This window comes from Morus notabilis, unplaced genomic scaffold (assembly GCF_000414095.1).
Source record: "Morus notabilis unplaced genomic scaffold, ASM41409v2 Scaffold214, whole genome shotgun sequence".
NCBI lineage: Eukaryota > Viridiplantae > Streptophyta > Magnoliopsida > Rosales > Moraceae > Morus > Morus notabilis.
The window spans coordinates 132726-149651 of NW_010363935.1; the positions used below are offsets into that span (position 1 = coordinate 132726).

At 33.0% G+C, this 16926-nt stretch overlaps 2 protein-coding genes across 2 annotated transcripts; one reads left to right on the forward strand and one right to left on the reverse strand.

Annotated features, from left to right (window-relative positions):
* On the reverse strand, window positions 1–3147 carry LOC21394989 (NASP-related protein sim3). The gene is made up of 6 exons (XM_024170293.1): window positions 2725–3147; window positions 1467–1736; window positions 1114–1314; window positions 915–1005; window positions 607–829; window positions 1–523 (listed from the first exon to the last, which is right to left on the reverse strand). The coding sequence occupies exons 1-6, from the start codon at window positions 3014–3016 to the stop codon at window positions 200–202; spliced, it is 1401 nt and encodes a 466-aa protein (XP_024026061.1). The 5' UTR covers window positions 3017–3147; the 3' UTR covers window positions 1–199.
* Window positions 3148–8075: 4928 nt separating this feature from the next.
* Window positions 8076–8932, forward strand: LOC21394990. The gene has a single exon (XM_010105392.2). The coding sequence runs from the start codon at window positions 8166–8168 to the stop codon at window positions 8631–8633; it is 468 nt and encodes a 155-aa protein (XP_010103694.1). The 5' UTR covers window positions 8076–8165; the 3' UTR covers window positions 8634–8932.
* The last annotated feature ends 7994 nt before the right edge of the window (window positions 8933–16926 follow it).

Sequence of the window (16926 nt, forward strand, 5' to 3'; positions counted from 1 at the left end):
TACACGGTCAATGTTGCATGAATGCATAACCTTCGATACAAGAAACGACAAGATCTACCATAGAAAAAGTTGACTTGTCTGAGACTTGTCTGCAAAAGGAGTTTTATCGGTTTCCCTAATTAACAGAATCCAAAACCTTTAGTTTTAAGTTCCTTCATTTGCACATTATTGAATCCTATACCTTCAAGAGATCTTGCCATTACTTCTTATCTTCTGAAGAATCTAATGCAGGTTTCTTGGGTGGACTTGATTCGGCCGTGCCCGAATTCATCACCACTCGCTTGACTCCTCTTCCTACCACTCCAAGATGTGTGACCCCAGAAGATCCACTTGTTTGAGCAGTAGAAGCAGTTGGAGTGTCAAAACCTCCATTGCTTTTAGCAGTATCCATCGGTGAAGACTTATGCGGCAGTGCAGAAGAAGATGCACCGATCTCACCGCCTTTTGACTTTGCAGCTGCTATTTCTAGGATTTCAGCAAGAATCGACTTTGGGTTTGACACTAGCTGTTGCAAATCTTCAAGCTGTAAACCAAAAGTTGCATGATTGACTCACAACTCTTAAAAGAAAAACTTAGATGTTTTGAAATTAATGGCAACCCTATTACCTTCTTTTCTAGATCACTGGCAAGGCCTGTTAGTGTTTCTATCTCTTCCTGTTTGTCTGTATCAGAAGCAGATGTTGATGATGACGTTGATTCTGCTAAACTCTTTGCTTCATTTATGAGCCGCTTCGTTCGAGCCTGGCAAACAGAAATAGCTTTCTGGCAGTATGGAATGGCCTCCTCGGGCTTAGACCCAAGCTCCAGACATAAACATATTCGAAAGTTTCTAAATCATACAGTTAAGTTTTTGAGTTACAATCAGGGGTACAGGAGGAGAAATTTTAAACAAATCTTGGTCATGAAAAGGATACAGTTCAGCAATATGTCGGCTGTCAGGTTCAACCAAACGCTCTAAGATGGATAGTGCTTTCTGGTAGTCACTGAGAGAAGTTTCAATGTCCTCTGCAGAGTGAACAAAAGGAACAAAATTCAAGCTCAGTCCACATAAAGGCAATTATTGAAATTAACCAAAAAGATAGTAAGAAATATGCATCAAGCACATAGATGCACCTCTCTCCATGGCAACTTCTGCCAAAGCTGATAATATGCCCACTTTCTCCATTGTGTCAGACACCTGTTTCTCCACAATCACTCTTGCAACATCTAGCATCTTCCATGCCAAATCAAGGTCTGATTCATCTTCATCACCTTCAGCCAGGTCCTCATCATCACTGTTGTCATCACCTTCCTCTTGGTCATTCCCATTGAAAGCTGGTCATAATAAAAGAGCAAGGCAAGTAAATAAAGCGCACGAACTCATGACCAATTTTTTAGCTTGTAAAAGAAAATGATACAACAAAGTGTTCTAACATTAGATTTCGATAGATAAAAGTGCAATAATTGTGCAAGAGAGATATGCCTACCATCATTAGCTACGGCCTCTGGATTATTCACAGTAACAGTCTCTTCATCTCCTACTTTCTTTGAAGCAGAAGCTGTGGAAGATTCACCATTTGTGACACTCTTAACAGGTCCATATTTTGCAGACTCATGTTGAGATTCGCCCTCCTTTTTTGGTACATTACCTAGGGGATCAGCTTCCTCTTGAGCTTTGTAAAGCAATGCACATCCATATTTGTAGTATGAATTAACACATTCAGGAGCAAGCTCGCCATAACAGGCAACCCTGATTTTCCAATCAAACACCACCAACAAGTACTCTTTAAAGTCAAGAGACACATGACAGAAAGAAAATAGTTTGCGGTGTGCCTAAAGAAGTTGCTCTCAATGAACGCAAAGAAATACCACAAATTCAACAACATCGGTCATATTAAGTACAGCCAGGAACCAGTTAGAACAGTACATGATATGAAAAATCAAACATTGCCACTCTTCACAGAGCTCCAATCCTCGCTTACCCATTCTTCAGAAAAGGGGCCTCATCTAAGTAAGAACACTAATAATGTACACAAATTAGCCTTACTAAGCATTGAATAACTTGACCGGACTGAAGCTAAGCTAGAACAAAAGCTTAATCATCATAACATAAAACGAAGACCAAGCATAATTTGGGAAAAGCACAAACCTCAACAGCATATAAAACAAGTATGACCTTACCATCAGTCGATCGATCCCGTATTAACGTTAATAAAAAAAAAAAAAACATATTTTCTTTTTGTGTAGCTTCCCTTCCTGGAAATTACGAGGCCCGTTTGGTATATGGGTTCAAACTAGGGTTCAAATTAGGGTTCTCGATTATGACTTTGAAATTCAAATCTTGAAATTCAAATATTTTGTGAAAAAAAAAAAAAACACTCTAGTAGGACCAAAATCAAAACCATGAGTTTACACAGTAGCAGAACCCATATATCAAACATAGCCGTAACGCTTTTGCCAGCTCTTCCCCATTCTATTTTCCACTAAGAACCATTAGTTTACTGAGTCGAAAAACCTAAATCAAATATCACTAGTTGCTGAACCACATAACCATTCATAGATATCTTAGAAGAAACCCTAAACAAAATTAATCAGAAAAAGGGAAATTTTCGCTCTTCCAAAATTATCAAACAAAATAAAGTAACTCATTATACTCGGGGCCCCGGGGGGGAAGAGAGAGAGAGAGAGAGCTTCATACACTTCCCATTTCCCTACCTTTCACGCAAAAAGTCTTTAAGAAAAATACTAGGGCACGGCTGAAGAACTCGGCAGCCTCGCCGTAATCGGAGTCCTTGAGGGCCTGGGATCCCTTCTCCATCAGCTGATCTGCGAGCTCCAGTGACTTCTCGCCTTCGGCGTCGGAGGTCGCAGCGGAAACGTTATCGTTGTTGCAAGTAGACTCCATAGTACCTCCCAGTACGCCGGATTCCATGGTGGCCTCGTTCGAGGCCTGGGTTTCTAGGGCATTCGGGACTGCTCCACGTTGCTCCGCCGCCTCCGCAGCAGAGACTTCCAACACCGGAGCTTCTTCAGCCATGGCTTCCGTTCGATTTCGAAGACAGGAGTTATGAAGGGCTCTTCTCTTGGGGTTTTCGCTCTCTCTCTGCTTCAAAAATGAAAACCCCTCTTTTCTGGCGCAAAAATAGATTGGTGAGAAATATCGAATGAGTAATGTTATGCATCAGCTCTGACAAGTGAGTTAGTTAGATATCTTCTTTTTTTAAATTTGAGTTGTGAACTTTAATATGTGATAAAAAATATAATAATAAAAAAGTTAAATTTAAATTTTTATAAAAAAATATATAATTTGAGTTAGATAAAATAATGTCTTTATTTTTTAGATAAATTTTATTTTTGTCCCTTTAATTGTAATAATGTTGTCACTTATTTATCTTTTAAATTTTAAAAATTAGTGGGCGTATTTAGAATTAGTTTTGAAGCACGAAAATAAAAATAGTCTGTAAATCGTATTTGTTTAGTAAATATTTTAAAAATAAAAAGCAGTGTGAGAATAATTTTTGTGAAAGAATTAAAAAACGGTTAAAATTTATTTATTTTTTTATTTTTTAGTATTTATCAACAATGTTATAATAAATTAATTAATAATTATAACTAAACACAATTTTATTTTTTATTATACTCAAAATAATTTCTTAAAAAACTAATGAAACGTAATTTTAAAATCAATCATAAAATAATTTTTAAAATAATTTCATTTTTAATTTTGTACTAAAAATAAAACTATTTAAAAAATGTTATCAAATAGGCCCAATATATACACTCCTCTAATTATAAAAGTTCCGTGTAATTAATGGACGGAATAGCTGACATGGTAACGTTTAAAGGGTGGCCATCTGACTATGTTATGAAATGACAAAAATATCCCATTTAATATCAGCCCTTGATCACCATCATATCTCAGCCCTCTATTTTATCTTCTTGTTATGTTTTGTAATTCATCTTACTTTAAAGCGTGAAATGGAAACGAATATGGTTCGTTCTAAAAATTAACCAGAGCTTGTTCTTTTTCCTTTTTTATACTCTGTAATTCGTGGGTTGAACTTGTCTTTTTTATTGAGATTATATGTTTATGATCTTGAGCTTTGCTTATTTAATTTCAACATGCTTTACAATTTTGTTAATCAAATCACCCAAGCAATGGAAATGTTAGATCAAATATTCTTTTTCATCCAAAAAGAAAGAAAGAACAGGGACTTACTTTCGTCATGGGTTCAATGGAACAGTATTTTTTTTAATTATTCTTTAAATTTGTGCTGAAGAAGAAAACATTAAAAAGGATTGTTTGCAATTAAGCTCATTTTATGAGGATGTGTTTGAATCTTCGATCCCACCTTTCTTACAATCTCCTCAACTCGTCAATTAAAAGTGTCAAATAAACATCAATATCATTTTTTGGTTGATTAGGTCTAGAAATCAACAAGGCCAACATTAAAAACTTCCGCTTCATACACAAGTTTGGCAAAAAAATTGTACTTTATAAGGATGACGTGCTAACTACTATGTTTCCTGCTAAAATTACTATGCAGATTCATCCCATCAGTCGGCAATGCAAGACAGACATTCCTAAGTTCCGCACTAAATTCAGGATTCTCTGCATCAAATGTCTTCTACTATGGAGAATCGACAGGGTGTCATAGCATGTCATCGTCGATCCTCTTATCATGATGCCAAGTTAAATTTTTAGCATGCTCCGGATTTCGATATAATCGTTTTAATCTTAGTTCGATCAGAATATACCATAACACCTTCACCGGCACATCTTTTATCTCGTTGGATGGTTTCTTACCTTTCTTCCACTTAGACTCGTGGCACACCGGAAACTGGTCCAAGTTTTCACATTCTTTTCATATAGCACACAATCATTTGAACACACATGTATTTTCTCATATTCCATCCCCATAGAGCTCAACGTATTCTTAGCCTCGTACTTAGAACTCAACACTTTATTATTATCCGGAAGTGCATCTTCTAGAAATTCTAAGAGTCTTGTGAAACTTGCATTTGACCACCCACCCAATGCCTTCAAGTTCCACAATCTAATTAATCCGGACAATTTGGTATACTTCTTACACCCACTATATTATGGTGTCTCCGCATCATCCATCATCTTCTTAAATTCTTCCTCCGATCGGTGCACAAATTCTTCCTCCATATCATTAATAATATCAACCATGTTACTTCCATCATCTTCATGATCAATATCAACGTCATTCCTCTCAATTCCTCTAACCGCTGAAGATGAACTTGGAACCTCTTCACCGTGCCATATCCATGTTTGATAAGCCCGATCAATGCCATATCAGAACAAATGGAATCTAAGATCTTACATTGATTGTCTTCTAATATTGCCTTATTGCACACACGGACAACGAATCATATTCCCTTTCATTATATTCTTTACAAAGGAAATAAATTCTTCAACCCTTTTCTCATATTCATTACTCAACCTATTTGCAAACATCCATTTTCTATCCATTGCTACACAACAAAACTAAAAAAAAAAAAAATCTTATTTACCCAAACACATAAACTATAGTCCATTTCTAACAAATCAAGACAAACAACAAATACCCATAATCTATAATACTTCATATCTCAAAACCTAAACTAATTTCATAATCAACATCAACAAATTTTATAAAACAACAAACACCCATCATCTATAATACTAAAAACCATATTACTTAAAACCATAAAACCTAAACAAATTTCATCATCTACCAAACAAATTCAAAACAAACAATAAAAACTCAACATTCATATTACTCAAGACTATAAAACCTAAACAAATTTCATCATCTACCAAACAAATTCAAGACAAACAACAAAAATCCAACATCCATAATACTCAAAACCACAAAACTTAAACTAATTTCATCATCAACCTAACAAATTTTACCACAAAACATAAACCCAATATCCATATTACTCAAATTTATATAAAAAAGAGAAGATTAATGAAATTTACTTGAGGTTATTCGCAGATTTGTGGACAAGACAGTGGCAGTCGGTAAGCGGCAAACGAAAGGAAAAATGACACTATTTGGACTGGCGGCGTAGTCTGGGCAGAGGGATTTGGTAGAATGGGCGGGTGTTTTGATTTTCGAGTGAAATTTCGCAAAACGAAACTGGGTTTAAAGACAACTTTAGACAACGGTTTCGTAGAAACCATCGTTATATATTTGAACATTAGACGACGGTTTCTAAAAAAATCGTTGTCTAAAACCGCCAGCTTGGAAGTCGCATTTATAACTTCACTTTAGACAACGGTTTCTTCATAAACCGTCTTTCTTGTAAGAGTCGTTAAATGTCAAATTTTTTATAGTACTCTAAAAGAGAAAAGCGAGCCGCGCACAAAGAAAAGAAAGAAATCCTAGAGATAGAAGGGGTGGGAAGGAAGGAGAGAGAGAGAGAGAGATAAATTTTCATTCGGTCCATGAACTTTTGAGTATAGTCAATAGTGATACTTTGATCTCATAATTTTTAATTTTGATATATTTAGTCTTAAAATTTTTATTTTTTTAACAATTTTAATCCCCAGGAGTAAATTTTACAAACGATTTTTAATAAAGATAACAATGTGTCTAACACATGATAATTTAAAATTATAAGGAAAGAAATACGTTATATGCAAAGTTTTCCTTTTGATATAATCAAAATCTATTAAAAATTAAGCCTAAGACCTTTTGATTTAGTGACACTGGGGGATTTGGGTGGGGTGGGGTGGGGTGGGGTTTAGATGGGGGTTGCGGGTTCAATCTTGTTTTGTATCAAAATCTATTAGAAATTATATTGTTTTACCTATATTGTAACTATTCATGTATAATTTTTTTGTTATTATGTGATTATCAACATTAAATTTAAAAAATCTTTCATTAATTTTACTGTTTAGGACTAAAATTGTAAAAAAAAAAAAAAAAAAAATTTAAGGATACAATATGTCAAAATTTTAAATTTAAGAAGCACAATCATACTCAAAGTTCAGGTGCTAACAGACTTATTAACCTAACAAATGATGTTTGGTAAGGGGATTCGTACCTTGATTCGAATCATGGTTCATGGTTCGCTATAGTATTTTCTCTCACAAAAAATACACGTAAATCAAAAATTATTTTAATCTCATGATTTTAATCCATGAACCAAACGTCTCTTAATTTCTCAAAATAGGGCAGAATTTCGTATGTGTGGGAAATCTTTCATTAATTTTATTGTCTAGGACTAAAATTGTAAAAAAATAAAAAAAAAATTAAGGATACAATGTGTCAAAATTTTAAATTTAAGAAGCACAATCATAAGTTGAGGTGCTAACAGACTTATTATCCTAAAAAATAACACTTAGTTTCTCAAAATATGACATAATTTCGTATGTGTGTGTGAGTGTTTTTGGTCAATAACCATTCTCAATTTGTGAGAATGTCTCACTACAAAAATTATCATTCCTATGATGATGAGTAAAAAGTTCAGGGAGGAATGAGAAAAAAATCATTATTTTTTAAATGAAGTCTTATAATTTTGTTTTCTTCAAGAACAAATCATATTATACTTTTAGTGATAGATATACTATTGATATTAATATTTGCATTGAAGATTTTGTACTGATTCACTCAAAATATTTGAGTTTTGCAACTTACATCCCCAATTTTCATTTTTAAGAAATAGGATCCTAACGGACTCAGTTAATAAAAGCTGTCCAAAATTTTTACACAAATTTACACACACTTTTTGTTTTTTTTTAGATAGAGCATGAACTTTTTAAATTTTAACATTTTAAATTCTAATTGTCATCTATTAATTGATGTCGGTTATTAATTTGAGAGGCAAACTAATAAAGCTAGTATTTAACTGTTGAATCTAGTAAAAATTACATTAAACTGTAAAAATAACTATCAGGAAAAAAAATAAAGAACTAGGCACTCACATGTAATGCCGCAAATGATGAGGTTTCCGCACAATTTATAAAAATAAAAAAATAAAAAAAAAAAACCAAACAAAAAAGCTTATGACCACCAGTTAGATGAACAGCACATGAGCAAAGGGTAAAACTGTAACTTCGACATGCAAAAGATTGCAACAGAATCTAACTCCTTGCAGTCCAACCACATAAACTACCGAAGCTTGCTGCTTCACATACTTCACCACCACAAACCCAACTTTCCCCGAAAACAATGGCTTCCACGATCTCTCCTCTTCTCCAAACCATCCCTCTCCGTCGCGCTTCCTTTCAGGTACGCGCCTCCAAATCCTCGCCGGCGGCGACGGCCATTCCCGGCCGGAGACAGCTTATTTTCTCTCTAACGGCGGTGACGGCGGCGGCGGCGATCGGAGAGAGGTCTTCCAGAGCGGAGAGCATCGGGCTGTTTGGGATCAGGAAGGGGCTTCGGAAGGTGGAGGAAACGGCGGAGGAGATCGTGAGGGAGGGATTCGAGGCGGCAGACAAAGGAATCGAGACGGCGGAGAGGGGAATAGAGGCGGCGGAGAGAGGTATCGAAACGGCGGAGAAGGAGATCGAAACGGCGGTGGGTTTCGACGGGCTGGCGCAGGCCGGGGCGGTGGCTGTAGCGGAGGTTTTGGGGGTTTTGGTCGCGACTACGGTCGTTAATGGAATTCTCGGACCCGAAGCCCAGAAGTCGTAAGAAGACTTTGTCGTTTGGGGAAGACTTTGTCGTTTCTCTCTGTCTCTTTTTTTTCCCCCCCCTCTTTTATCGAGTGTGTAATGTATTTGTGTTCATTGTCGTTTGGAACTTGGAAGCAACTAGTGTGTAGTTGTATAATACTAATGACCATTTATTTGTACATCTGTACTCTCTCTTAATTTGGGGTGAAGGAACTTTCATTCTAGACCTTAACAACAAGGGGCTATTGAAGTCATTGTAGTAGAGTATATGACTTGCAACTTCTCAAAGGCTTTAGGATTACCTATTGAACGATGGAATTTGTTAGATCTCAAATAAGGACTTGTAGCATTAGCATTAGAAGAGTCCCAACCAATGGGAATGTGCCATTTCATGTTGTTATTTCTCCCGTGTGTAATAATCTCAACCTCTAGCAGAAGGGGCACACTCATCCTCAATTGAGTTGAGTTTACAAACATGTCGGGTATGGCGCCATCAAACTCATTCATCTGTTGAATCTTATATCGAGAGAGGACTGATTTCTGAGGCAAGGGGGATGTCACCATTGATACTATTATTCAACCATCTCCGATCCGACGTCAATGTTAATGACAATTGTTATTTGACATTAGAAATGTAATAGAATATGTTATTTTATTTTGTCCTTCAATACATAATCCTATTCTAACTGTTAAATCCATTTTTACCATAATCATTAATGCTCCATTTGAAGTAAGAATTCGTGTCATGGTTCGGATGTTCGTGGCTCGATACAGTATTTTCTCCTGTAAAAAACACACATAAATTAAAAATAATTCTGAACTCATGAATCAAACGTTAACTAATTTTTAAAAGTAAACTTTTAATTTTAAAATAATTTGAAAATATAAAAATTGTAAAGGAATGACTATGATACCGGACTTGTTAGTCTTACCAAAAGTTTTAGGTGTTGACTTTTGTGAAGATATTGGTTTTGTCTGCAATGCTTTATGATATCTGCCGGAAAACTTTAGAAGAGTGAAGAAAATTGCCCGGTAATCATCGGTCAAGGGCACCACTCCAACCCGCACTTACCGGTTACCAACACTTTCACATTGAATCGGATCGGTTTAATAGATTATTTATTATTTTTGAACACCCATTATCTATAGCATAGTAAGCACATATCACTCTATGCCATCTAACTTTTCAGTGTCCTCATATAAAATGTAATCCAAGTTGAATAAATTGAGTTCGCGAGAATAAATCAATCGTTGGTCTTTTTTTTCTTACATGAGATTTCTTATCAAATAGGTTCCTCTAATTCCAAGCATATCTTGCGCGCGCGCGCATATAACACGTTAACTACTAGGGTAGAATTTCATGATTTTTCACTATCTTGGGCTGTATCTAAGTGAAGATTCGTGCATACAAGTGATTAATTAGCAACTGTGATGTTGGGTATTGTGATATGGGGAGGAGAACTTTGATCATTTGCATTATGTTGACTTAATTTTTTGACACGTGTCATATGTACTTTTTCAAATAAGTGTAAAAAGAGTGACTTATTATTAAATGAGTTTGTTTAAAAAAATGAAGATGACACGTATCAAAAAATTAGACTAGCATTTATAAAAAAAAATATCTCAAATAAATTCGGTTTTTAGGATTACTCATTATTAAAATTAGGGGAAACATCACTTTAATACTCTATAATTTTTCAAAAGAAAAAAATCATTTTAATAGTCTGTTTTTTATATATAAAAATACCTTGAAATTTTAGGCCTCGTTCACTTCGCGGATTCGAGTTTTCAATTCGAGCTGAGATGTGACATTTTCTGAGAGCTTTCATTGTAGCAGAAAAAGTTAGATGTGACATTTTCTGAGAGCTTTTTACTGTAGAAACCTAAAACTGAAAACTCGAATTGGTGAAATGAACGATGCCTAGAAAAAGGAACCTCTATGGTGGAACTCCCATTTTTACTCCACTGGTGGAGCACTGTTTTTTTACTGTTATATTACTTTTTCAACGGTCAGATCTACAGCGAAAACAGTTATGTGCAGCGCGTTGTAAATTTTTAATAAGGATCTGTACAAATCTGACCATTAAAAAACTAATCCAACAATTAAAAAAACAGTGCTCCATCCATGAAGCACTTTTTGAGGTCCACCATAAACAATCCCTAACAATAATGTTGTTAGTGTCCAAAGAGTAATTATATGTTTTAAACATTTTTCATTTGATATTTTAACACGAAAAATACCAAAATCAGACTTTCTTAAAAAATGACCAATGGTAGAATTATTTCATTTACAAAATTACATGTTTATGATGTTACCCGCCCCGCCCCGCCCCACCGCCCCGCCCCGCCCTCACACAGAGATATATATACACTAATTAGTGCTACGTACTTTGCACGTGAGAGTAATTTTAGGACTTATTTGGAATAATTATTCAAGTCAGTGATTCTAATTTATTAACATGAACTTTTATGACAGCGAAAATTTTTGAATCTAAATGCTTTGTGAGATTAGAAATAATGTAGCAGAACCCAAATCACAGGTTTAAATTCCTCCAAACAATCCCTTATAAATTTTATCCACATGTTGAAGTTTTGATTTTACGATATTATTATTTTTCTATGTTTTAGTAACAAAAGTTTTAATTGACTTTAAAAAGTTAACACTTCTGCGAGAATGACACATTAGGGAAAAAGTTAGAGGAATTTTAAAGTATAAAATAAAATACTGTGTTGTTTAATATTGAGAAAATTAAGAGAAAAATAATTAAAAAATGCATTCAATTATTTCTTAATATTTTCAAATTTTAAAAAGAAACAAAACAGTGAAAGAATGTTGTAAAGAACACAGGTATAACACAATTAGTTTTCCATTAGTTCCATTCATTCACTCATTTGGCATAAGGAACAAACTAATATTTTAGAGGATGATAAGAAAATTTTCTTAATGAAAAATGAACTTTAAAAGTAGTATCGAAAGTGGGACAAATAAACAAAATATTTTTGATAAAATAGATTTTTAAACATTTAGCAGAGAAAAAGAGTAAATTTAAAAATATAAATTTTAAGAAAAAAAAAAGTAGGTAAAAAATGACTGATCAACAAGCCTCAAAACGGTTTTAGCATACAAAAAAAAGTTAATGCCACAAAAGACTAAACATGGCGGGAAAAAGAAGTAAAATAACAACAACAACATGAAACGGCTCAACCGGCTACTAAACAATTCTAACAAAAGAAAAAAAGTAAAGGCCACAAAAAATAAAAATAGAGAGACAAGCATTTTTTCATATATAGCATGAAATTTTTCTTGAAAAAAAAAAAAAAGAAAGAAAGAAATTGACTCCACATGAGAAGAAAAACACATTTGAATATGAACGTATCTGTGAAGATTATATTATTATGATGATTAGACATTAGTAAAAAAAGTTTGTTTGAAGGTCACTTTAATAAAATAAAAGAATTAGATGACAATAATTTAATTGGAGATATATCTGAAATAAATTATTTCAACATGGATAAATTAGAATAAAAATATTTCAATTATACGTATTTGAAGATATATAATTTTAGAAAAAGAAAAAAAAAAGATAAAGAGTACAAACTAAAAAAAAGTTTTTTTTTATTTTTTATTTTTTTTATTTTTTAAGAGTGAGAATAAGACAAAATAAGAATCAACAAAATAACTTGACCTGAATAGTGCACAAAAGGAACTCCTAAATATAGTTATAAATTATAGATTATAGATTATAAATATATAATGTCAAAGTGAACATGTCATAATACAAATAACAAAATCCTTAACAAGGAATACATCATTATCACAATAAAAAATAAAACATGATACAGCTTTCAATAAATCATAACGGGGGACGGGGAATAAATATGGAACCAAACTGTCTTATCTAAATTGCTCACAATAAAACTGGAATCAGATCCCATCCATACTTCCAATAGAACCAGATGATATACGGGTATTAGGGATAATATATTAGGAAAAGTATTTTTGTTAATAGTTCTTCTGACTTATTGGTATTTATTTTTATATTAGAAATTTTCTTAATTATAATTTTGAGTAACTTACTCGATTGATGTGCTTTGTTAATTTATAAATATAGACATCTTACTGAAACACGTTAAATTTCTTCCTATTTTCTCATTTAATTATTATTACAAGGAAGCGATAAACCATGAGAACATGACCATTTCGGTTAAGGGGAAATAGATCAAATAATCATGCATCGTGATCACAAACGCTTGATGAAAAATATCATAAAGGTCCATTTTTATGCGAAAATTAATCCATTATTACATTTTTTTAAAAAGATCTTTTCCCCTTTCTATAACAGAGAAATTATTTGCCTGTTTTCCTTTTATTCAATTTAAAGTTTAAAGATGAATTTAAGCATAATAACGTCTGTTTTGTACAGATAATTCTATACTAAAACGATTTTTTTATTTTTAGAAAAAATCCGACATTTAGTCCTTTTATTAACCCATTAATATATGGTAATAAATACAGCTAATGGTAACTTGGCATATCTCCAATATAATCTTTTATTTACTTACCAAGATTGCAAAAATTACCAAGATTTTTACTGAATATTGTGGGCCGAATTGTTACCGTGGATGGGTGTTTTTTTTCTCTCTTTGAAATTGTTAATGAATTTTTTTCCTTGTCTTGTGGATGTGTGTGTTTTTTCAACAACTAGTATCAGAACTAGGTGAAGATTTAAAAAAAAAAAACAAAAAAGTAAAGATGATGTCTGGGATAAAATTTGAACAGATACAACGGTTTGATGGAAAAAATAATTTCAGCATCTGACATAGTACGGTGAAAGATATTTTGATCCAGCAGAGATTACTAAAAGCGCTACAAGGAGAAAAGCCTGAAAAGATGGAAAAATGAAGATTGTTTAATATATTTATTTATTTTTTACCGATACTCTCATTCTTTTTTTTTCTTTGCACCAGTGCCATGCGAACCTGAATCCTTAATGTACTTTTTTCTTAAATGTGATTTTGTCTCTTCTTTGTGGGTTGGCTTTTTGTAAGGGGGTGGTGCTTGTAGTGGAGAAAGGCCGGAGCAAAGTTAGTTGAAGTTGGATTTCATAAGTATGCTTTTATTAGTCACTTGGATTCTTCCAAGGAAGATATCAATGTTCTCTTATATTTTTTAAGTAAATATTACGTAGTAAACCCTCTATCTGTCCTTACTTTTTCTTTTAGTACATGTCATGTTTACAATCTATATATGCATTACACTTACTTTAACCCAATATACGAGATTCGTTCATATAATGGCATTAATTAAATGGCATTTATTAATGCTTGTTCTTGGTGTGTTGTTGCGTGCATTTCTGGCCGCCGTCGATCGGCCTCCCTGAGACTGATGATGATCGGCGGAGGTGTCGTCGGTGATTTCAGCGGCTGGATGCGACGATTTGGTGGTGGCTTTTTCACGGAAGGTATGTATTTTAACGACTTCCACATACTTGTCGTTCTTCAAATTATTGTCTGGTTCTGTCTTTAAAGCAACTTTCACACCTTAATTTAGTTTGGAAATTTATTTGAGTTCTATAACCAATCTGTCTTTTCTTGAAATTTTATGCCATTTGAAGTTTTCTTGTCAGTTCTTGAATCTTGACTCTGGTATATAGTATATGTAATTATTTGAGTTCTTGAATCTTGCCATTTGAAGTTAAGTGTTGTTAATTATTAGATGAAATGGCAGTTTTCCTAATTGTATAGTTTTTTGAGTGGAAACACTTGTCCTTTTCACTCTATGATTTGGAAGAATGTGATATCATGTGATAAACAAAACTTATCAAATAATCTTGGTGATTCTTATTTGTGTTTATATATATATATATATATATATAAGCCTTAATCCCAATTTAATTGGGGTCGGCTATATATATATATATATATATATATATCTATTTTTACTTTTATTAGATTAGATTAGATTAGATTAAAAACAGCTTCTTTAGTTATTTTCTTAATGCTATTCACATATCTACTATTATTTTTGTTCTTAGTTCAAAACAATTATGCAATCACTGATTTCATATGTAAGTGTTGTTTATTGAATGAAATTACTTGTTCCTAATTGTATAGTTTTTTGAGTGGGGACACTTGCCCTTTTCACTATATAATTAGGAAGATGTGAACTCATTCGATGGACGAAACTTGTGAAATAATCTTGGTGATTCTTATATTTACTTTTATGACGATTCACCGTTGAAGTCTTTATACCACTTGTCAATTTATTATAGTGTTTTTCTTTTTTCCAAAGAAATTTGTAACGCATATATGGTATAACATCAGTGTATCATTAGAGGTCAAGTGGTTATAAGCCATATTATTTGTTGTTATAGAATAAGAAGAAATAAATTTTTGTTGCAATTAAAAGGAAGGAAATGTGCTAGAAAAACTGTAATATCTTGGATGCTGTAGTGCTTACACTAACGAGCATAAAAGGTTATTTTTATAATTTATACCTGCATCCAAAATGCCTATAAACCATTGCCTTTTAAGTGTCAATCATCTTCCTGTTTAGCTTGTGTGTTGTTGCAGTTGAGCTTCTCATAATCTTTGCCTTGAGATTCAAAAAATTCCCCCAAGGAAGGTTGGCTGTTAGATGCTAAACAAAGTGTGTCAACTATCAAGACATCCTTAACTTTTTTTTTTTTTTTTTAATTTTTTGATTCTCAAATTTTTATGCAAAAACTCCTTATACACTCATATCCAATTTGTATTGGAGTATCTTATAATTCTGGTGGTGTGATATTTGATGTTGTCATCGTCTATATATATGTAGAACCGCATGTTTTAGCGTTAAATATAAGCACTGTAATATGGCCATTGTTTATAGGTGTATTTCTTCTGCTGTAAGCTTTTCATTGGAGATACTTACTTGAAAGATGTGAAATAGGGGAGTAAAACAGAAGTTAATCAAAAGATATGTCACAACTTTTGCTTGTGAATGCTTATTCCACATTTTTTTTTTTTTGATATCAGTTCTGTGGATTGTTATTGCTTCTGTTTCTTTGGTTTATTGATCTTTTCTGTTTTTTGCTCAACTATTTACTTTTGTTTCTCCTATGTACATATTCATTTGGGCACACTATTCCTTGTTCAATGTTGTTATATTGATGTTTTAATCTCCAACACCAAAGGCAAACAACCTCGGTCAAATTCCAATAATATGCACGTAAGTTTTTGCTCATAGCTCCATTATGATGACTTCAAAGATTGTTTAATATATTTATTTATTTTTTACCGATAGTCTCATTCTTTTTTTTTTTTTTTTCACCAGTGTCATTGTGAACCAGAATCCTTAATGTACTTTTTTCTTAAATGTGATTTTGCTTCTTCTTTGTGGGTATACACATCTGGTCATATATGTATTACCATTATGTATTACAAATTGTAATAAAATTACAATAACAAATAAATTCTGTCTCGGTAGGACATGTATTTCTATTACTATGAAATTCATAAATGAAGTAGTTAATGGTGGGGTTACCATTATCTATTTTGTAGTGATGAATCTTGTATGTGTTCCTAAGAAAAGAAAAGGAATTTGTCCATTTTCCGGGGTCTCGAAGAGGCGTGGAAACACATAAGAACTTTACTTACCTCTTCTTTATTTCTTTGTTTTTTCAATCAAAATAAAATGGAAGCGGTATGATTATGTCATTATTGTCAGATTTAAATGCATGCCATATAATGAATCAATCGTTTTCTATTATAATATAATAGAATAAAAGTTGACTAAATATTAAACCTAAGATAAATAAACGGAGAATAATATCTCGGGGTTTGCAGCGATAACTTGGTATATCTACTATACGACCATTAACTAAAATATATCTATGGTTAACCAATTGCCGGGCTTGAGGAATAATTGAAGCCATACCTAATTGAAAAAGGATGTTATCCAACCGCATTTCAAGTAATTGTAGTAAAACTTGGTGATTAAACTCTACTGCGGTGACGATACTGTAGGGGAGGTCTAGGGGGGGAGCTTGTAGTGGAGAAAGGCTCGAGCAAAGTTGGTCGAAGTTGGATTTCATAAGTATGCTTTTATTAGCCAGTTGGATTCTTCTAAGGAAGTTATCTATGTTCCCTTTTATTTTTTAAGTAAATTACGTTGTAAACCCTCTATCTCGACTTCTTATTTTTTCTTTTAATACGTGTCATGTTTATAATGTATATATGTTTTAGACTTACTTTAACCCAATATATGAGATTCGTTCATATAATGGCTTTAATTAAAATGACATTTATTAATACTTGTTCTAGGTGTGTTG